This window comes from Nymphalis io, chromosome 2 (assembly GCF_905147045.1).
Source record: "Nymphalis io chromosome 2, ilAglIoxx1.1, whole genome shotgun sequence".
Taxonomy (NCBI): Eukaryota; Metazoa; Arthropoda; class Insecta; order Lepidoptera; family Nymphalidae; genus Nymphalis; species Nymphalis io.
This window is the reverse complement of record NC_065889.1, coordinates 7,116,587-7,141,385: the sequence shown is the minus strand read 5'-3', so window position 1 is coordinate 7,141,385 and position 24,799 is coordinate 7,116,587. Positions and strand designations below refer to the sequence as shown.

At 31.3% G+C, this 24,799-nt stretch overlaps 1 protein-coding gene across 2 annotated transcripts in view; it reads right to left on the bottom strand.

Annotated features, from left to right (window-relative positions):
* The window catches only part of LOC126779853 (ATP-binding cassette sub-family C member 4-like), a 37,014-nt gene extending 31,234 nt beyond the window's left edge, over positions 1-5,780 (bottom strand). For both annotated transcript variants that reach the window (XM_050503971.1, XM_050503977.1), the window contains exons 1-2: positions 5,482-5,780; positions 1,144-1,275 (exon numbers count right to left, since the gene is read on the bottom strand). In XM_050503971.1, coding sequence (XP_050359928.1) covers positions 1,144-1,275; positions 5,482-5,699 — 350 coding nt within the window. In that variant the 5' untranslated portion in view covers positions 5,700-5,780. The remainder of the gene's footprint in view (positions 1-1,143; positions 1,276-5,481) is intronic.
* Positions 5,781-24,799: the final 19,019 nt, after the last annotated feature.

The following is a 24,799-nucleotide window of genomic DNA, read 5'->3' as shown; positions in this document are numbered from 1 at the left end:
GTGCTATGAATATTTCTTGACATAATAACCCAATAGTTTTAATTGGCCTGACTCTAAGTTCGAATTTTGAATTTCGGGAGCAGCTTTATAAAGCACCCCCTACACTAACATTCACATAGGCAGTTCATTACATACTATTATTCATATAAGACCTCAAAAAATAATTTAAATACTTATCATATTTTAAAATGTTACGCGAAAGGTTCTTAATTTCTTGTTTCGAGTAATGTTTGAAAACGAAATAAAAACGGTTGCCGTCCTTCAAAAAATGTAAAGCGAGGTTGTTTTGAAACTAGTACGGTTTGGTGAGGCTTTGTAACGACACAGGGCGTATGTCATTAATTTTTGACGACATGTTGTTGCTGACGACGTAATGAATATTTATTTTGATGTCGATTGCTGACATGACTGGAGGGAATCTAGTCTTCGGAGTTCTATTGAATTTATAAGAGTATGGCAAATATTTTTAATATGATTAACACTTTTAGTATAAAAAAGTATTTTATTTGACTATTACCCTTTTAGATGTCATAATTTTTCCTCATGTTAAGCTATGTTATGTTATATATTATAAATAAAAATATCCTTTGAATCTTTAGGATAGAGATTTAGATATTTTTTTCTTGTAATTTGTGGTACCTAGGTAGGTACCACATAATTTATTTATTCTACTGTCCAAAAGCAATAATAGTATTGCTATATTTCACTCTGAAGGGTACGTGATCCAATTCCCATCTTATAAGTAGTTCTACCATAAATATATACGTGGTTTGTGGTGCCTTGATGTACATTATCAGGAATGATTAATAAAATTAAAAAAATAACGTTAACTAACAGCCAATAATTTATGTCTCACCAGGGGCCCACTTTAAAAAAAAAAAAAAGATTGCGTCGCAGATTTCATCCGAAACAGAGACATTTTGTCACGTTGTTTTCCTTTACTTACGAAACTGAATTATAAATACAAAATAAGCACATAAAAATTCAGAGGTACTTGTTTGGGTTTGAACCTCGCAATCTTCGTGTAATTTTCATGTTTTGTGATAATCTCAGCTCTACCCGTGGGCTATTTCGTGGACTATCTCGTCTATGATTCTCAGCCATCATTAAAAAAAATACTAAGATTGAAGTTGAAGTTCTTACCTCAATGAAATGCATATAAATTGCATAATTCCTCCAGGAATAAATGACCATAAAAAAGTTTTAAACAGAACTTTTGCAAACGATGCCTGTCTCCTTCCGGCCTTTGCCATCGCTTCTTCTCGTAGCCAATTTCTGTAAAAGAAAAACGAATGAAAAATCTGTATATATTTTTTAATTTCCACAAGTAGATTTAAGATTGTAATTATTATATATTTTAAGATATATATTATATATTTTAAGTAGATTTAAGATTGTAATTATTATATATTTTAAGATATATAATAATTACAATCTTAAAGCATATTCTCGTTAATCTTAAATTACATTTTAAGATTTATTGCTTTAGTTTCTGTGTAGTTTCCTTGCTTACAGTACTATTTTTCAGGTACTCTATAAACACGGACGACAAAACTTATGACAACTTTGCCTATAGTTTAACCGCATTATGATATTACATTACCTATTTTACGGATAGTGAAAATTTGCTCAGCAGCTGTTTAGTAAAACACTGATTTACTCTCTTCATGTTTTTATTGATTTGACGCTGTTGATCGTATATATATATACTCGTATATATATATATATATATATATATATATACTCGTTGACTGCCTCGTTGGTCTAGTGGCTTGATGTAAGGCCGCAGACCCGGAGGTCCTGGGTTCAATTCCCAGGTCGGGCCAATAAAAAGTTATTGGGTTTTTCTGTCAGAAAATTCGCAGTAGCAGCCCGGATTATGGAGGTTGGAAGTGTGTACACTCCCGTGCCTCGGAAAGCACGTAAAGCCGTTGGTCCTGCGCCTGAACTCTTTCCGGTCGTGTCGGATTGCCGTCCCATCGGATTATGAGAGATAGGGAATAGAGAGTGCATCTGTGTTTGCGCACACACTTGTGCATTATAATATCTCCTGCGTAGTTGGCTAATCTCTCTTGAGATTCGCCACCGTGGCCGAAATCGGTCTGGAGGACATTATTATTATTATATATACTATACTTAATAACACAAAATGACTGACTGTTATACCACGCACAGACTAAACTACTGGGTCTAACTGGATGAAATTTTACACAGCAATTCCTTACGGAATGTAGGTGAGCTATAAGACAGGATTTTTCTAAAATCATCTTATACTTTAACCAAGTTTGTATGAAAATTCTTCATATTTCATGTTCGGTTAGTTTGATAATAAAAGTATTATGTATATTACTTAATTAAATATGTACATTTTACTTTATTTTATTATACTAATTATCTATATTTGTATTTGCATTACACAGGAAAAACATTAAAAATGTCTAATATTTGATACTAAAATAAATTTATTTTGATTAATAATGAGACAAATTAATTACTTTTTTATATTATTTATTTTCTCCAATCACCATTTATACTTATAGAATAATATAAGAAGTTTAAATGCTACAAAATGAACGTGCCAGTGTTAATTATAGCGCATTTACAGTAAAAATATTGTAATATTTTAAAATAGCATGGCTATTTAATTGATTATATTAAGGAATACAGATAATTAACGACAATAATTTATAGACAAACTAATCTGTTAATTAAAATGCATATTTTAAATCAGAAGTTGTTTTTAATTCAACATCATTAGTTAAATAAAAAAAATAAACGAATAATTATTATTTTACTTGGTACGTGTATTAGTACGGTTGTATTTCGTTATAATATAATATGTTAAAAGTATCGCTACATGATTGAAAAAATGGTCATGACCATTCACAATTTTTTCCTATCTAACTTCTACCGAATCACAACAGGGTCGTTGTGTTAATAAAATAAAAAAACGGTTTAACGGTAAAGATTACGTTTCGATTGGATTGCGATAAATGCGTAAGTAGTATCAAACAAATAAATTTCTCAGCTTACAATATTTGTATTGATTTGTATCAATATTACATTTTACATTACAATTGCATATCATGCTCATGAATCAGAATATAATATAAAAGATCCAATAAGAATGTAACTAAGAATTATTCATACGCATTAATTGTACCATAATTAGTATCATCGTCATCAAGATAAATTTTTGTCCTATTGATTTGTAATCGGAGTACAAAGTGTACGGAAATGATTTGGCAGAATTTAACGGCTGGTCGTCTGCTGTATGTTAACCATTAGTGGGAATGATTTTGCTGGATGGCTGGTTTTTGCCACCAATGAAATAGAATGGTTAAGGCGGATATTTTTTTATAATGACGAAAATCACGTATTATCACGTAGTTTTTGTAGCATGTGGGATGCGGTACTAAAGGTGCTTCTCCCTCTATTGATGTATACATATGTATGTGAACAACAACCAGCACTGGATCAAAGTTGTAGAACAATGAAAATCTTCTTCAATCTACCAAAGGATGGGAGATTGAAGATGCCTTGATCCAGCTGAGTGTACTGCTTAGGTACTTATGTATTGATTTTCAACTAGAAGTACAATTGTTTTGTTATTTAAAATCTTTTTGTTTCAATGAATTATTTTAAATTAAAACAAATTACCATTTAGTTTAAACTATTAAGTTCATTCACAATAACAATTAATTATTTATTAAATGGAAATAATAAATTTACATATTATTTAATATTCAATATTTATATTTATTTTTTATCTCAACAAGTTAAAAAATGTGCATAATAATAAATCATTATCATAATAAATTTTAATAACAAAACATTTGTGAATGAATAAAGTATTTGCTTAGTAAAATTAGGAAAACCTTGTAACCTTGTTGTCAGTAATATAGATATTTATGTATTTAATATTAGACAGTATTTAATATATTAGATAATATACTGTACATTAGATAGCATTGGTACTATCACGATTCATTATATTAATCTTATGATAAAGTCGTTAAAGTAAAAAAATCGCATCTGTACACCCTAGTAATTTTATTTGTATTTAATTGTTTTGTGTGCTTTTTTTTTCCTAGCAGCTCTTAATGATTTACAAGGCACATATACAAGTTATAAGAGTACCTTTTCTACTCAAGCTTAGATATAATCTTTTTTTTCCGGAATATGGGTTTATTTTTGGTAGCCAGACATAAAAATTAAAAATTGAATATGAAAATAAGCTCTTACTTGTCCGTCTAAATCGTTATGTTATACATATATACATAATTTTAATGTACTAGTTTTTTTTAAGATTTGTATATGTATTTGTTTCCCATTTAATTGAAAATATAAATAATATTTTACATTATTATTATTACTGTGTCACATGTAGTAACCAAATGATTCTTAAATATAATTAAAGTAGTAGAAATACAGTTTTAATTTATCGTATAGTCTATAATATTACACTAAAAAAATTAAAATATTCGCATCAAAACACGCATTTAGTAGTAATTAATCATTATGCTCTTCTCTGTAGAAGAGCATAATCATTAATTTAAAAAGTCCGCTGTGGATACAAGTATTAAAAGCTTTTTTATGGAGTATCGTCTTTTATTTTCCATTAGATATTTATTATTTTAAACAAATATACATAGTCAAAATACATCACAGTTTTTAAAATAATGACGAAAAATTAAAGTAATTAATTTCAATCCTCGATTTGTTATTCAAGTTAGTAGTGATTAAACTTATCTTTACTTAGTTAAAATTGGCGTTTGATGACATTATACTAGTTGAATTTACCTTTTTCAAACTTGGGGACTTTTCGCTCTAGGCGGGCGAAATACGGAAAATATATGAAGAGAGTACCGCGAAAATCGTTTTACTATTGTGTGATAAATCTTGGTAATCGGTATTTATTTATTTATAAATAAAATAATTAAATATATTTAATAAAAAAACAAACTTTGATTGATTCCTTGTTTTACAAACGAATTATTTGTTAATGGTTTAAAATGTACTTATAATATTAAGATTTGAGTTTCACCTACATACTAGCAGGTGAAGTTATATAAAAGATTGTAAAAATACGAACTGATCCTAGCATTTTTCTCATGCTAGGAACATATGTTATAATTGTTAAAGTGCCTCTTAATAATAATTGAATACATCTAGATTGCATATTACATTTGTAATAAATTAAAGTAATATAAAATATATCATTTTAAATGCATCACACGACCTTTTTAAAAAAGGTATCGATTTTCATGTCCGTTCCCATTTTTTAATTTTATTTAAGTTTAAGAAATAAGTCAGGCTTACTTTATCTGTATGTATTTAAAGTTCACATCTTGGAATATATAAAGCATTTAAGAAATTAATTATTGACAAACAAATAACGTTTCTTGTTAAATTACTGAAAATAAATGAAGTTTAATTTTTTTTGTCTCAATTATATTAAATTAAAATAAATTTGAGTACCTTTCCAAAATATCACCAGCAGTTTTCGAATTATATACAGTTTTTGTTGGAATTAAATCTTCATCTTCCAGGTCACGACGATTTCCATAATAGAAGAGGGGAAACGTCCACAGGAAAAATAATCGAGAAAATAAACCCGGAGGACTTTTCTTCTTCGGTTTCATAGTTTCTTCTTGTTTCATATTTTTTTTACTCGAATCATTTTTAATTGTCACCATTTTTTTATTTAATTTCACTTAAATATATAATTATAAACGTAACCGTATATCGCTAGCGGAAAAGAGTTGCGCGCGCGGCGCTCGTCATTTCCAGACTGTATGAGGAATTCTTTTAATTTTCCGAGGTGGTTCGCTCCACTTTAATGGCACAGTAATCTTTATTAACCGATATCTAATCCATACAACACGACAGTGGAAGATTTTATCGAGAAAAGGTGTTGATATAATTAAATTTGTAGACATTATAATTGAAGACTATTTAAGATATTTTTTTTTTAATTTATTTTAGTTAAGGAAACGAATAAATTGGACGGTAAAATATTCACCACAATGGGATCTAACATGTTACATCCCTCACCAGTTTTACACTGGGGTACTCGTCCTACAAACTTGAACATGACGATACAAAATACAATTATTTGGCGATATATAATTGATGATCTTCAATTGATATCTTAGTTAACATTATAAATGCGAAGTGAGTTTAATTATTTGTTTGTTTGTTATGCTTTTACCTCTTACCTACTCAACCGATCGTCATGAAATTTTGCATACATGTTGGCAGGGGTGTTCAAAAGGACATAAGTTTTATAACATCTGAGCTCCGCCTAACGCGCGGGCGAAGCGAAATTATTTTTATCTGCCGCGTATTATTCTGAAACTACTAGATAATTTTTAATCAATACTGTCGACTCAATACAATCTACTGCCATGCCGACCGAATGCCATTATATGGAGTCGATGATTCGTCGAACATGCTTATATCCTAAAAGCATTTCCAAGGGCATTAAAGTTAATATTTATTAATATTATATAACGAGTTACCCGTACCGACTTTGCATGGGTAGAATAAAACGTTTATATTAAAAGACAAACAAGGAATAAATATTATTTTTGGCCAACCGTCCCGAGTGTAAGCAGAAGCCAACATATTTTCATTACAATCGGACGAATCGCTTAGGAATCCGTAGAAAACCAATATATATAAACTTCAGTATATATAAACATATATGAATATATATAAACTTCAGTTTCATATATGAATATATATAAACTTCAATATATATAAACTTCAGTTACTTATATAGATAGAAGAAGAAAATTATATACGCATTCTCATATAAGTACGAATGTTGAGTTTGTTTTTATATATATTTTATGTTTTTATAGTAACTAGCTATGCACCGCAGTTTCACCGGAATACAAATTTGTTATTTTGGTTGATGATTATGCTTTTAAAGAACCTCCATCGTCAATAAACAAAGTATTTACATACCTATTTTTCGTGGTACTAGATTTTTTCTAACTTTATGATATAAATATAGATCAATAGTTTCCACTCGCGGCTATATAAATAAACTCACTTATAAACGCATTTATAATATTCATTACGAAATAAGTATATATTGATTAGTATCAGTATTTTCTATATTTTTTTGTAACTGAGTACGATTTTGTAATCAATTCATAATTAATTCTTGATCACTTTTATTTTGATATCTTAACTTCATAATATCTTGTCTGGACGTTACAAAGTCAGAATTAATCCCACGGGGATCCCATGGGATTAATTCTGACTTTGTACACTTTTATTCTCTTCAGTAAAATTTATTGTTTATATCATGTTTGTGCACGACAACAATTTTAACCACGACAACCACGTTGATAATGTTTCGGAAACGGCACAGTGCTATATTAATAATTATGACAGTATAAGCTATACAGAGGAATAGTAGAATTAGTGCAACTCCTAATAAATTATTGCCATTAAATCTCTAAGCAGAATAAAATGTATTGCGAGTGAACGAAACTGCCATTAAATGGATACAATTTGTCTTTGAGAATTACGACTTAAAAACATGTGACAGAGTGGTAGCCGTTATACGAGTTGTATTAAGTTTAAACGTTGTGTAGGCTAGAAATAATTTTTATATGTTCAAAGTTTTTGTAGAAGTATTTTGTCAATTATGAATCCCATAGTAATGTACATAAAAAATCTGATTGCCCAGTTGGTCTATTAGATATAGGCCGCAGATTACGAGGTCCTGGGCTAAAATAGACTTATTGGGTTTTTCTGTCGAAAATTCCTCAGTAGCAGAGTCTGGAAGAAATGTGAATACTTTCGTGCCTCGGAAACCATGTAAAACCATTGGTCCTGCGCCTGAATTTTTGCGGTCGTGTCGGATTGCCGCCCTTTTAGATTATGAGAGGGAGAGTGTATATAATTCACCTGTGTTCGCGCACTCACTTGTACACTATAACATGTTCAGTGAAGTTGCCCAAACTCTCTTGAGATTGGTCTCCGTGGCCGAAAGCGGCCAGGAGGACATAATAATAAATATATATTAAAAGTTAAATGCGATAAATAGAATATTTTTAACAAAAACCCGAGCAGTAATTAAGCAGTGAGCTAGAAATAAAAAAAAGTGTTAAGACTTAGTTAAATTTGTGAATTCATAAGAGACTCAAAAAATAATGGTCAATAAGACTTAAAATATTATGTGGATAAGAAATTCAAATATTTAGTGATTTAAATAAAAGTATATTAAAATGAGCCGAGATGGATCAGCTCTGTATTTAGAGAACTTAATGGATTACTGCGGGTTCAAGACAATAATTATTATTTATAATCTTCACCATATCAAATCACATTTAGAATCATAAAGGTCTTTTAAAAGTGTAGTACGTACAATAACAGTAACAGCCTGTAAATATCCAACTGTTGGGCTCTCCTTTTTTGAGGAGAAGGTTTTGAGCTTATTCAACCATGCTGCTCCAATGCAGGTTGGTGGGATACACACGCGGCAGAACTTCAGTAAAATTAGACACACTCACGATGTTTTCCTTCACCGTCAAGCACGACATTAATTAAAAAAAGTAATTAAGCACATGAGAATTCAGTGGTACTCGCCCAGGCTTGAACCTTCGATCATCGATTAAGATTCCCTTTCATAATGGCAAGTAAAAATGACATTACTAAGTTGTCATACAGTTAAGTACGCTCTTGAGAAACCATTGCATGTCCATGAATCATGTTCACCTACTTGAGAGAAATACTAGACAATTAGAGACAGAGACCAAGCAAATAATACTACTATATAATTACACCTTTAATAGGACAACCTACGAACGTTAGACTCTGGCAAAATATTCTTTAAGTCATTAGCAGGTTGATTTTGTAGGATCTATAATATTGACTCTCGACAGGAAGAGGATAAAAAATATTTATATAGGGTAGATTTAGCCGAGTTTTTGCATGGTGTAATCATTGTGTCACATTAGAAGTATCTGATAATAGTGAAAGGTTTCATAACTGTTTAAGACGTTTCGTTTCTAGTAGATGAGAACACTGACAGGAATTATATGGTGATAATAATCTCACTTTATCGGTTAGTATTGATAGAAATCTAAGAGACACGAGTGATGTTGATTAGTCTGAAATTACCTACGACACTGCTAGTATACTTTGCGATGATAAAACAAAAGTTGCATTTCATCCTATCACGTTTTCTCGAGAACGTGTGGTGTCATTTGAGAAAAGTCGGTGATATCTCTTACATATTTAGAATTTATTCAATTTATTGGTACAAATTGAAGCATGCCTTCATTTGCGATTTTATCACGCAAGTCTGGAATGACTGCATTGATCTTCTGTTTCTAACCACCAGGCTTTCATTTTCTTGAAGTTAATTCATCATTCTATCAATCTCTTTTATCATAATATTAAAACATTTGTTCTCTTCAGGTCCTATCTCTCTATTGTGTTAGGGAAAAGAGCTAATACAATAATTTTCCATCGAGTTTTGTCAATGGACGCATTCTTGACTTCGTTCCAGATCAATCCAATAAGCCTGTTTGTAAGCTTTATTTCTTACCTTAATGTTAAAATGTATTTATTTGTATTTATTTTTTATCCTGTGATAATTTCATAATGGGCAGTGTTTTTCCTAACTGATTTTTTCAGGATCTTATATTATTTGTTTCTATTTAAAAAAATAAAGGACAAGTCTTTAATGTTTATTTGATACTCTCATCATGTTTATTTTATGAACATATTGGTAATTGGGACTGTACATTTTTAGCAAGCTATCGTTAATATTTTATTGAGATAAATTATACACATCAAACAGACGATAGAAATTCGCAGGAAAACGCCCTTAAGACATACTTCTAACTCAATCCTCACATGGACTTCCATTTTTCCGGGGAGTGGCATTACTGGGCCCTCTACGTAATAAATATTTCACGGTCAACAGGCAGGAAAGATAACACCAAAATGAGGTTGCTCAACAGAAAAACCTTATAAATCAAACTATATTAGATGGCTACCATCTTATTTACTTATTAGTAAATAATAATATTAAATCTATGGCTTAGTATTTATTATATTACGTTAAAACACTAAACACTTAAACTGTACTTTGATTTAAAACATATTTTACTAAATAAATAATTTAAGCCATGTTTGTGTTAAATATAACGGTAACATATTTATTAATTTAGTGGTAATATACATTTTTTTAAATATTATTATATGGGTTTCTTATGGAAAGCTTAAGAGATTCATAGCTCGCGAACCAAAACGGCACAAGGTTGAGTACGGTGTACACGCTATCAGTGTGAACCTAATCGCACACGCGGCGTTACAATGCAGCATATTATTACTTGCAAATACGAAATACCTGCGCATACCAATTGTCTTTAAATTATAAAACTGAAAAGGAAACTTCTGACTTAGACTTCAATCTTTGCTTTTACTGGGATTCCCAGTGGGTTAAATGAATTATTTGAGAAAGTAATGGAAAATGTACTGTTGAAATTATGTGGCTCTAATAAATATATCTTCGTTTGTGGTGATTTCAACATCAACTTATTAGAAAACTGTAGTATAAGTATTAGATTCAGATATCTATTATATAAATTCATATAACCTTGTTAACTTGTTCCTATAGCCAACTAGAATCACTGAATCCACTGCTACATGTAATGATAATATATTTACTAATTGTGTTCCACATCATAAACATATTATAAGTAAGTTAAGTTTCGACCATTGTGGACAGTTGGCCTCATTTTATTTATTTAATTCAAAAATAAAAAATAATAATAAAGAAATAAAACAAACACAGTCAATTCAAGAAGTTTTCTCACATTTAATGATTGGGCGACTGTTGGAATTCATAAGAGTAGGCAAAGGTTGTATGAACTTTATAATGCAAGGACTTTATAATACAACGTCCCGTTCTTTCATTAACCATGTAAGTGCTTACTCTAAATTATTTAAACCAGTGTGCTCAATGGCCAAGTCGTGGCACATTAAAAAAATCGTAGACACACCAAATAAAATAAAATTGACGTGGAAAATTATTAATTGCGAAACTGGAAGAGTTAAAAATAACATCTCTGATTTCAACCTATCCATTAATTCTGACGGGATGTTGCTACTCTTTTTGAAAAATTTTTTACTGACATTCCAATTTCGACTACCAAATCACTCAATTCTTCTCCCATCGTCGCTGAATCGTTACTAAAAAACAATGTTACTAAATGTAATATTTGCTTTAACTTAAATACTGTAAGTGTTAAAGATATAATAAGAACTTTCAACTCATTGGATGTTAAGAAAACGGCCGATCTGTGGGGTATCTCTGTTAAGGTAGTCAAGTCAGTTATTGATGTAATTGTTATATTTAATCTTATCTTGTTATATTTAATAATTGTATTCTTAGTGGCGTGTTTCCTGACCTAATGAAACATAGTAAGGTAATTCCAATTTTCAAATCTGATAGTACTTCAGACCCCAACAATTATAGACCCATCTCTGTACTACCAATGCTTAGCAAAATTTTTGAAAAATGAATGCTTAATCAAATGTTAGTACATTTTGATACATACAAGTTGCTGCAAATTAACAATTTGGCTTTACAAGGGGTCGCTCGACAACCGATGCTGGTGTTAAAAATATTTATAGAACCTGGGAAGAGTCATAGGATGCCATAGGGATATTTTGTGACTTATTTTGATTGTGTGCAATATGACACGTTGATCAGGAAGCTACGTCACTATGGGATTAAAGACACAGCTCTCAGCCTCCTGATTTCATATTTGAGCAATCGGATTCAGAGGGTTGACATAAATGAAAAGAGATCTCCCGGGGCTCCAGTTGGTGTGGGGGTCCCTCAAGAATCTATTCTTGGTCCATTTCTGTTCCTCATTTATATAAATGACTTGCCATATTTACTAAATAACAAACATGAGATAGTATTGTTTGCTGATGACACTTTCTTGATTTTTAAAATAAATGTACCTTTATTAATATATGACGAGGTGAACAATGCTCTCTCTGAAATAGTACATTGGTTTAGTGCTTACTAATTTACTGTTAAACAGTAAAAAGACAAAATGTATGTAAATTCACTACTTCCAACGTAAAATTTGTAAAAACTAATGTACTTTTAAATTATATGGGAAGCTTTAGATGCTGTAGAAACAACAGAATTTCTTGGTATCACCATAGATTCTAAGCTTCAATGGGGCCCTCATATTAATAAATTGGCAAATAGACTCAGCTCTGCAGCTTTAGCAGTAAAAAAATTAGAATGTTGACTGATGTAGATACGGCTCGTCTAGTGTATTTTAGTTATTTCCACCGTGCAATTTATAACCTGGACCGTAAAGATTCACTTAGATGTAAATTTAAAGAAATTAAAATAATGACTGTCGCTTCTCAATATATATTTGATATATATATATATGTTATGTATGTACGCAAAAACATAAAAGATTTTCCTAGAAATTGTGATATACATACGGTTAACACCAGGAACAAGTATAAACTTACAACCATTATTACCAGATTACACAGGGTTAGTAAGTCTTTTATTTTATTTTTAAATCTTTTATTAGCTTTTAGAACAGGATTCCAGAAAACGTTCAAAAATATTCAATTGTGAAATTTAAAAAAATCGTTAAGAACGCTTGTCTGCTAATGGATATTACACATCCGATGACTTTTTAAATGATTTCACAGCCTGGGATCGAAACGATCGCCTCCAGGTTATCTCAAATTTAAAAAAAGGTATATATAATTTGGCTACTGTTGATATGTATTGCACTTCTTGTAAAGGAATGATTTATAAAAAAAACCCCGCTGAGTTTCTTTTGCCGTTTCTTCTCAGGTGTGAGGTGCTTATTTCCGAACTGGTGGTAGATTTATGACAATCAAAAAGCAAGTGTAACGCTTCTATATTGAATAAAGATTTTTGACTTTGACTATATACCTAAACTAGCTAATCGTCCCGGCTTGCGCGGGAAGATAAGAAGAAAAATGTGTTTTGGATAGGTTTTGCGTAAAATCCGTTCCTTGTGAGATTCTATGTACGATACGGGGAAGGAGTAAATGTAACAAATTTCAAGTCAATCGGGCGAATAATTTAGAAATTTTCGAGTTGAATAGTATTTCGCTTAAATATATATATTGAATATATTACGCAATGGCTATGCACTAAATAAAGAAGGAAGCAGCCATTACTTATTACTCTAATTATTAAATATAAAAGCTCTTTAACTGCCTCTTTGGTCTCTTGGCTAAATAATTAAATAAATAAGGTTGCAGATCCCGAAGTCTTGGGTTCAAGGATAGTATGATAAAAATACATGTCTTTTAAAAGTTTGTCGTGTTGTATCGTACACAGGACGCTAGTGTTATTATCTCTCCAAACTGCTCGACTTTATCATCGAGCTAGGTAAGTACCTGCTCTTGGCCACTAGGGTGGACAAGCTTAGTAGAAAGTTTATTAACGGTTATTTGAAGACAAAGAAACTAAAGTTTCAATACCCGTTCAACTTTCATAAGAGTGAGTATTTGCGAAGAAGTACTTGAGTAGCTACAGCGGCTGCGCCAGCTTTACGGGACGTGCTCTGGCTCTGAGATGCTGCAAGCGTATTTACGCAAGTTGCATTCCATACAAGGACACGTCCCATCGTGACCTTATTGTTGCTTTTATATATGTAATAAATAATTGAATAATCGGTAATAAATACATCTATATAACAAATTATTTTGTTATGTATACCTATGTATACTTGGAAATAGTTCTTTATTTTATATTTTATTAGTCTGTGAACTCGCTTCCAAGTAGACCCAGATATAATATGATGAGACAAAAAATAATATTACAGCATTAGTTCCCCAAAATTTTTCAAAAGTATACCTATAGTGAGTTCAAATTGTTTTCCTGCATAAAATCTGTGCTAGCTGCTTAATGGATTCGTAGTTCAATCTGTTGGAAGGTGTTTTTACAGGTGGTAGGGCTTTGTGTTGACCCATGGGTGGATATTCACTAACTCGTTATTCTACTGCAATACTTGGTATTGATGTGGTTTGATTGGACATAACACATTTTATATTGAGGTCGACATACGAATCTGAAAATGATATTTTGAGTAAATAACTTATTCATAGCAGCTAGCACAGATTATATACAGGAAAGCAATTTGTCACAAGAATACATATTGTAACGAATGTTAACAAATTATAATAGACCTTTAAGCCCTATCTTATTATGGTATGTTCAGTTATTTGCACAAATTGTAATTAACAACGATAAAAAATGGCATCTATGACAAAATAATATTTAATATTGGATAATAGTTAATTGAGTAAAGTACCTTTACTCCATTAATATTAATATAATATTATTATATTATAAATAATATCATTTTTATAAGAAAGTACCTAAAACTTTACTTGGTGGTAGGGCTTTGTGCAAGCCCGTCTGTGTAGGTATCACCCACACATCAGATATTCTACTGCCAAACAGCAATATTCAGTATCCGGTTTGAAAGGTAGCTACACGCTACTGGTGGTAGGGCTTTGTGCAAGCTCGTCTGGGTAGGTACCACCCACTCATCAGATATTCTACCGCAAAACAGCAATACTTGATATTGTTGTGTTCCGGTTTGAAGGGTGAGTGAGCCAGTGTAATTACAGGCACAAGGGACATAAAATCTTAGTTCCCAAGGTTGGTGGCGCATTGGATATGTAAGCGATGGTTGTCATTTCTTACAATGCCAATGTCTAAGAGCGTTGGTGACCACTTACCATCAGGTGGCCCATATGCTCGTCCGCCTTCCTATTCTATAAAAAAAAAAAAAAAACGTACAGGTAAAGCTAGTGTAACTACACGCACAAGGAACATATTTTAGTTCCCAAAGTCGGTGGCGTATTGGCGATGTAAGTAATGGTTGATTTTTCTTACATCGCCAATGTCTATGGGCCTCTATGACACCTGATGGTAAGCGATTACCGCTTACCATCCATGCTTCCCATTTGCCGGTCCACCTATCTATTTCATAAAAAAATATATCCAATTTCAAAAAGTTATTTTTATTATATTTAAGTTATATTTTCTCGAATATTTAAATTAAGAATGTACTAGTAATCTAGTCGTTAAAGTTAATTTATTTTAAAATAAAATCAGAAGAATATTATAAATACAAATGTAACTCTGGCTGTCTGTTTGTTGAATCATATGAATTTTATATAAAATATATATAGAGCCGAGAACCTTGATAAGGAGATATAAAAAAGCGCCGGCCCCGGCTCTTGATCAGGTTAGAGCGAGATTGTCTTTCAGCGAACTTTGGACGTTTGTTTTTATCAATTTCGCGCCGCTACTACCTGGCAACTACAGCGATCGCTCATCTCACTCTATCCCAGGGCCTGTGCTAATGAAAAATACTTTAATGACTTTTAGGGAACTGATAGTTATATCATACATGTATACTTATATAATGCTTCGATGACAGAGCTTGAAAATTTAAATAATTATTATTAATTATATATATATATATATATATATAATAATATTTACGTTCAATATATATAATTCTAAAATAAAAATGAACTGCTTCATGAATCCAAATTCAAAAACCTTAAATATTTATGTGTAAATATCGTATGTATTAATCATTTTAAATGAACTCGTAAAATATCTTTACAATGATACATTTACTAGATTTGATAAATTAAAGATAAAGATGATATGAATTAAGGCCAAATCGTATAATTGTTATCGCTATTAACGCACACAATAAATTGTATTAGATATTTTTTTATTTATCTTTTTAGAATATATATATATATATATGTTCTAATATTTCGTTTACTTATTTCTTTGGTATGTTTTTTTGATTACGTTTATGTTGGGTATTTATTAGGCATTACTCTGTATAATTAGGTATTTTGAGAAATAAATTTTCCACGCTGGAGCTAGGTCTTTTCTCCATAAGAGAAGGCTTGGAGCTTATTCCACCATGCTGTTCTGCAGGTCGGTGGATACATGTGGTAGATTTTCATCCGAAACATTAAGATTTACTTACGTTGCTTACGTGTACTGCCTAGCGACACATGGCACATGGAAATTTAGTGGTGCTTGCATGGAATTGAACCCGCAATCATCGCTTAACATTCACGTATTTTAACCACTGAACCATCTCGGCTCCGTGATGGTAAGAGATATATGAATTATTATAGAAAAAATGTATAGATTTTAAAGCTCAGTACATGACGACTTATTTATATGTTACGGATGATTGATAAAGATATATTGATAATTAAAAAGGGAGGACCACATCTGTCGTTTTTACTAGTAGAAAATAAATTGAATGCATTGCGAAGGAAGTTATATACAGTCACTATGCAGTATGTGCAGAAACACGTGTGAGAACATCTTTTTGTTTCTTTGTGCAACCTCATGTAAGAGTAATTTAGGTCGCAAAGGCTTTACGCTGTAAATGGTACTTGAAAACTTTCTCATAATAAACATCTCAAATGTTTACTTTGAAGGATATCGTATAACTAATGAAGTTGAATTATATTATTGAATGGTGATAATCAAATTTGGCATACGAACATAGATATTTATGGGCCGAGGCGGCCCAGTGGTTAGAACACGTGAACGTTAACCGGAGATTGCGGGTTCAAGCCCAAGCACAACTGAATTATCATCTCAGAATAAAGAAACTTGCTTGTGTCGGTAGAAAAAACTGATACATGTGTATACACAAACCCGCGTTGGAACGGCGTTGTGCAATACATTCAAACCTTCTCCTCAAAGGGTGAAGAGACCTTAGCCCAGCATTGGGACATTAACAGGCTCTTACTTTACTTATTTATTATACATTTTATTATTTAAAAGATACATTTGAAATAATATTTATTTATTCTATATGTATTGTGTCTATCAGCCAATTAACAAAATGAAGAATTCGTTTTACGTCATTAATCATAATCAATAAAAAGCATTTATTATTTTGATAGAAAGTAACAATCCAAATGCGACCCACAACTGCATTGGATATTATGGCAAAAATTTATTTGTCGCTGTAGGATTCCCAACGATGTTTTTCTTCACCACCGATTACGAGACGAATAATCAAAAATAAATAAGGCTAATACTCAACGATCTTTTACCGAATTTGAACCCGCAATCATATAACCCGCAATCATAATTGAGTCATATCGTTTTTTATAGATGTTTTAGTTAAATATTTTCAAACAAGTATTCATTTATACCAATTCCATTGCGTTGATAACTGGATAAAAAAAATGCTGCAGTTCTAATTATATATTAAAAAAAGAATTTTGCTCAGTCATTTATTTTACATTTCAACATTCTCTTTTAACTGTAAACGTTGCATAATGGCAATTAGTCACACTTAAATTTATAAAAAAGAAAATAATACAAGTCAAAAAATACCAGATCAGGTATTTTAATATAAGGTTAAATACATGAAATAGTATGCGACTTAACGAATGACGAATAAGAAAGAATTTTGGTATTCGATAAAACGGGGTATATTCATTGACCTAATGCTGCCTTTCGAAGGTGGTAAAAATGTATGTAGTCCAAGGTCCATCAATATAAGCGATGGTGCGTAGAGCGATGGTGTTCGTTGTTGGAGTGCGGGTATGCGGCGACCGCGGCCCGCGCCCCGAGCCTCGCGCCGCAGTATGACGCGACCCGCCAAGCGCCCGCCCGCCCCGACTCCAACCACGCTAATGCGCCTAATGCTTACCAACTATTAACATATTAATGTTCCAACGATACTATATCATGTGTCCCGATACACTCATAGTGCCTTCGAAATTGCTTCTCAGCATATTATTTATCAACAAGGTTGTGTTTTTTAGTATCGCTTAACGTTCTGTGAAGATGCGGTTGTTTAAATAATTTCTAATATTTTTAAAAGTGAAGAAAATATTCAAGGTTGCGAATTGTTAACTGTGTGTGTTTTTTTTTCGATATGACAAAGGACAGTGTTTACAAAGAAATGTAACATAGCAACGGAAGTTATGTGATCGATTTATTATTACTTATAATTCGAAACGGTTAGCGAGATAGATAACGTTGAAAAAATAAAAACAGCTCTCCTAAACGACAATAAAATATCGTACAATAACTTTCATACGCTACGGACGAGTTTAAAAGAATGCTCAATCACAAAACTTTGTTTATATTTGTAAAGTGATTGAAGCTTGCTCTGAATCGGCAATCACAAAGGGAGACTTTTGATACCGAGTAAAGTAAAATTACTGAAACCTCTTTAGTTGTATCAAATCTTGCAGGTGCACGATATTAAAATTTGTGTAATTTATTACAAATACGAGTAACAAATGTAACGATTGTCGTTAGTGACATCTCAATAAATTTGTGAGGGTATTTATTACAATATTTTGGTAGTTTTATTTTACGTTTTTCTGTAAATATATATTTCAAAATAATGAATTATCCTGTAATAACGTGTATCCTAATATTTATAGACATAGGCTGTGACAATTTAGAAGTATAATTATAGTAATTAACCAAACCCCCTAAAGAAATATCGAAATATGTTTATAAATAAGTAAAATTAGGACTACAGTGTTCAATATATAGATAATAAATTATCCTGGCTGTTACTTGTGGTCATGGAAAACGGTGCCTTAAAACATGGGAGCAACAACAACAATAACGACATTGTTGAAGAGAAAGTGGTAAGTTGATTTCTATATTCCACTATGCACTAATAGATTTCAATGAATATATTTGTCACATAACTTCTATGGCAACACACCGTTTTTATTAAAATAAAATTATCTATTATAACACATTTATAACAAAAAAAGTATATTTTTGTTATTTATATACTACTATAGAGTGCTTGTGATTTGTCCGTATAGCTTTATATCTTCTTTACTGACGTGAGGCAAGAGTCTATAATATAAAATTATTTCGCGATATTACTAAGCCTTGTTAAAAGCTTCATTTGTAATGAATGATGAAAAAATTAAAAATCTAGAAAAATGATTCTTTGCTAAATAGTATACGTACGCAATGAGCTCACTGTAAAAAAAATATTTATTAAAATTGGATGCTTGCCAAAGCATCAGTTTTATTTAAAAAAAAATTACAACAGTATGACAACAGCGTTTTATAATATTTTAATTAATTTTAATAAAACAACACAATATTCTTACAATCTCACTTGGTTAAGAAGCAAAATATCTAACCAATAATATGAAGCTCGTAGAAATTGTCCAAAGATCAATGCAAGCCTTTATAAACTACACCGCAGTTTATCGACCAAGGTTAGAAAAATTTCAAATTTAAATTCGTTTGCAACGAACGTAATTAATCTGCAACTTCGCCATTATGCGGTATCGAGTTCTAACATTACATTCGAAGCTTCTCATCCTCAATAACATTCTGTCTTTAGACAAGCTAAACTCACTCAAAAATATTTAATAGGTAGATGAGTGATTCTCACATTTGCAACAATGTTAGACATATGACGATGTTTTCTTATATTGCATATAAATTATGAATTGATGTGATACTCATATTATTATATATCAATTTATTGTACTATAAGCAAAAGAGTAAGTTAAATAAAATATATTAAAATGCGGTAATAAATCAAATGAAATGCTCTTTAATATTTGGTATAAAAAATAAAGCATGTTATATGTATCATGCGTTTGCTTTCTTATATTATTTAGGCTAGTTTTTTAAATCAAAGTTATACCTTTCTCATCGTATAACAGGGATGTCAATATGTCCTAAATGTCTATACAAAATTCGGGACTGCCTAACTTTCTTGACGATCCCGTTGCATCACAAATTTAAGGGTACAAATGTAATTTCACCATTGCCATCTGTTGAGGTCATAGACTCCTCTAAACAAATCTCTGGGCTACACATTAATGAATAAATCAAGTGAATGATTTTAAAATATTAATTAAAAATAGAATAATATCATGAAGTTCTATAATAGTTATTTAGTTTAATTTTGCAATAATTATGTCCCCCAGACCGATTTCGGCCGGCCAATCGCTCTGGAGATTGGCCAACTACGCAAAAGATATTATAGCCTGTACAAGTTACTGGTGGTAGGGCTTTGTGCAAGCTCGTCTGGGTAGATACCACCCACTCATCAGATATTCTACCGCAAAACAGCACTACTTGATATTGTTGTGTTCCGGTTTGAAGGGTGAGTGAGCCAGTGTAATTACAGGCACAAGGGACATAAAATCTTAGTTCCCAAGGTTGGCGCCGCATTGGCTATGTAAGCGATGGTTGACATTTCTTACAATGCCAATGTCTAAGGGCGTTTGGTGACCACTTACCATCAGGTGGCCCATATGCTCGTTCGCCTTCCTATTCTATATAAAAAAGTACAAGTAAGATATACAAGTGTGTGTGTTAGTCCCTTCCAAAAACTCACAAAGCTTAAAATGTTGAATAAAATCTCTAGTATTCAAATGAACCCGGACAAAGTTAACGTAAAGTTTTATATTCAAACAAGAACAAACATGTCAAACAATATTAAGACTAGACATAAATCAAATTCCAGGTCTTATATTTGGGCTGATATGTCGTATTTAATCATCAGCATAAATCAGTTAACCACTACCTACAAAAATGGAATCTACTCCTAGTTAATGCACACAAATCAAAATATGTCTATTTTAGATTATAATAGTAAATAGTTAATAATTAGTAACAAATACTCGGTAATTATCTGGAACACACGACGTGAGTACCTTTTCATATAATTAGGTGTGTTTTCTCGTCATGCAGGTTTTGATTATCAAAACAAGCTTGTCCATTCTTTACTTATTTGACTCCTGAAATTCAAATTCGTTTTCAATATAATGTTGTGTAGAATAATAGGCCTTATTTATTAATACTCGCGCAGTGATCGAAATTTGTACGAAACAAAAAGTTCATTTAATATCAACATTGTTAATCGTTGTTAATTCAATTAGCTACTGAAATACTGACAACTATTGAAGTTTATAACATCTTCGAAATTTGGCATGAAGATCTAATATAACCTATTAAGATGACATGACGCTATTTGCAACCATGTACATACGTAGCCGGAAATTTTGCAGGCACTTCCTTTTAGTGACCGAAATATTGCAAGCACTTTTGTCTTATTACTATCTAGTATACTAAATTTTTTTTATTTTACATTTATTAAATAAAAGCTTAGTTTCAAAAAGTTTATTTTTAAATTAAATTGTTTTGAAGTTATTCGAAAGTACGGAGCAGCTGCGATCTTCGCCTGCAATAGTTCAAGAAAACTTGTTCAAAACTTATTTCTTTCAAGAGTATGAGAGATGACTGAACCAATCTGACACGACCGGAAAGAGTTCAGGCGCAGGACCAACGGCTTTACGTGCATTCCGAGGTATGGGAGTGTACACACTTCCGACTTCCAGACTCCGGGCTGCTACTGAGAATTTTTTGACAGAAAAACCCAATAACTTTTTATTGCCCCGACCCACCGATTGGAATTGAACCCAGGACCTCCGGGTCTGCGGCCTTACATCAAGCCACTAGACCAACGAGGCAGTCAACGAGGTTTTGCAATAAAGTGCTTAATAAAATAAGACGTCTTATTAGCGAACATTATAATTACATTCACTAATAACAAAGGCACGTTAGTTTTCTTTTTTAAAAAGCAAATGAAAAATAAACAAGAAGATATATAATTATATATTAAAAAATACAATTATTATATATTTAGAAAATTTGAATATATTTAGTCTATATATAACAAATTGAGATGGATCTTTTCACTCTCACATTTTCACAGCTCTTAACTTAAACGCTTGACGCATGGCGCGCGTCCGTTTCATGTGATTATCGTTGTGCTCATCCACCGTCAACCAGCTTTGAAAGATGACCGAAGATCAACAAATTCTAGTATCTTTATATTTTGAATAGATAAGAATTGACTTCTCACTATTAAACCATGTCACTGTTGATTGTCATTATGTGATTTTATATTGTCATTATTACATTTTATTATTATATTAGGGTATAAATACGCTATATTTAGGAAAGTGAAATAATTATTTTAATGAAATGAAACAGAAAAATAACTTTCTTAAAATCGTCCGAAGATTTACTTAAAGGAGAACTCAAATTATCAGGTCTTGTTTGACGAGGTTACACATGTGGCATAATTAGAATTATAGACGAAAATGACAAGCTGTATTTGTAATTTAGCTTAAATACAAATAAATTCCAAAATGCAAGAAATTACTGTAATAGTTAATTTGGTTTTAAATATATATCTAAATATATAAATGTCTTCTTAAGATTCAAGGTTCACCGGCGGTAAATTCGAGCAATTTCATTCACAGATGATAATTTAGGTCATAATTTTAAATGCTTGGCGCAGCACGTGAATCCGTGCCATGTGGTTGTCGTCGTGCTCTACAACTATCAGCGACTTTCGTACAAGCAACCCACAAAGAAACTCGTCAAACCCAATGAATTCGTCACTGATACTTTGTATATTCATATTTACCTATTAATGACAAATTTTTTTCATGAATAACTTCACGTTATGAATGTCAAACCCATTTTCTATCGGTATAATCTACATCAAAGTAATAATTTAGCTGAATTATAAATACAAAGAAATTGAAATAATCGGTGAGGATATCAAGCATGGTCATGGTCACACATACTTCAAACAAACATACATACATATATTATTTATTTATGACTGCGCTGCGGTGCAATTAATAGGAGAGGACTAACGGAAAAAAAATTGACAGAGCCTTGTATTATTTATAATAATATCGTTATAATAATTTATAAAATATGTGCAACACGAAAGAAAATTATCAAATACCGCCTATTATATACTACACCGCAATATCGACTTAAATCAATAGACCTTGGATTTCTATAATTAAAAATATATTAAAGATTGAATGGTGTCGTATAATTTAAATTATTTATATAACAAATTCGATTCCAAATACAAATTTGATTCTATCTGTAATAACAGAAACTTTGTTGCGTCGGAGTTAACCTGTTTTCGGTAATTTAAGTGTATTTTACCATCACTTATTTATCACATTTTACACAATAATGCAAGTCACGATGACTCCATATTTTCTTTTAAATCCTTTATTTTTGATAACTCTTATGTTATCTTAGTCGGCGTCATTTTTTTTATCATAAACTACCTTACACTTGGTTTTCGTTGCAATACTTTTTTTTTAGCGTCTTTGCGATATCGACTAACCCTTATTGTAGCAGCGTGATAGAGTAAGCTCCAAAAGAAGAGGAGGCCTTAGCTCAGCGATGAGATATTGATAGGCTGTTACTTTAGCTTTCACTTATTTATGCGATACTACGCAAGCGCCATCTATTATATGTTGATAGTACTATACCAGAAACCTTCAAGAAAGTACCAACATCAACGCTATGAGTGACAAAACAAAAAAAAAAAAGAACAAAAAAGAAGCATTTACTTTATATATATATATATATATATATATATATATATATATATATATATATATATATATATATATATATATATAAATGAGGTGTGTCGTCGAAGCAAATCCTAATCATATTATTTAGATTTCTGGTTATCAAATTATTTTATTATATCTACCAAGAGCTAAATAATATTGATACGAAGAAATGCTGTCTTATAAGTTGTTTTTTAATTTAATTTTCGCTGTTAATAAATTTTAAGTTACATCAAATTGTAATTATTTGTTTTATTTTCATAAAAAATTCTTATTCAAACTAAAAGAGTATTCAAAATGTTCTTAGAAGTTCAGGGTAGTTTTGTTATTTGTTTTAAAGAGTGTATTTCATTCGCAGTTAATACATTGTTTTTGTGCAGAGTTGATCAAATAACAAATTGGAGATAAGCAAGTTACGTGCGCTGATTAAAATAAATTTATACCTAAAAAAATATCTACAAAAGTTTTTTTTGAACATTCACTCGTGTTTAGAGTATTTGTCTGTGGTCGTTTACTTCGTTACTACATTAAAAATAGATAGATCGAGCTGTTAAGATGATCGACGTTTTGGGCAGCTGAATATTCCAGTCTGATCTGAATCAATTTTGCTATCGTGTGTCACCATGCATGAAATGTGAGTTCACCATTTGGATCCGTAAACTAAGAGACAACGCATGTCTTAGAAACGTCTATCCTGCCCGACTATGAAGAAATTTCGAATGACTTCCTTCCCTGGTACACTGATATGGTACTGGTATGGTCTCAATATACTGTTATTATAAGTGCTTACATGTAAGATGGGCAGGAATACTTGACCCTATTATGCAATTTCAAGAGTAAGTGAAGTGATTTAAGAAAAACAGTAAAAACGTTATTGGGCGTGTTGTTTCTTCACAGGAACGATCATATTCATTGATCGGAAATATACTCGGACCATATATTCTGGACTAAACCCTTATTTTCAATTATTTCCAAATAGAAGTAAATATATTCGTAAAATAAAGTTTTACGAAGATGACCACTTAGGTAGATGAGTTTTTTGAATGTTATTCCAATGGCATATAATTAGAAAGCGATGTTACATGCATCAAAATCTTAGTTGTATTATATTTGAATTAAAAAAATGTTTTATTATAAATTTATTTACTTCGGGCTGCTGCTGAAAATCCTTGTCGGAATAACCTAATAACGTCTTATTAGCCCCGATTAGCCGACGAATTTAAACGGAACTAGATTCAATAAAACAATAACAGCTATAACTTTCATA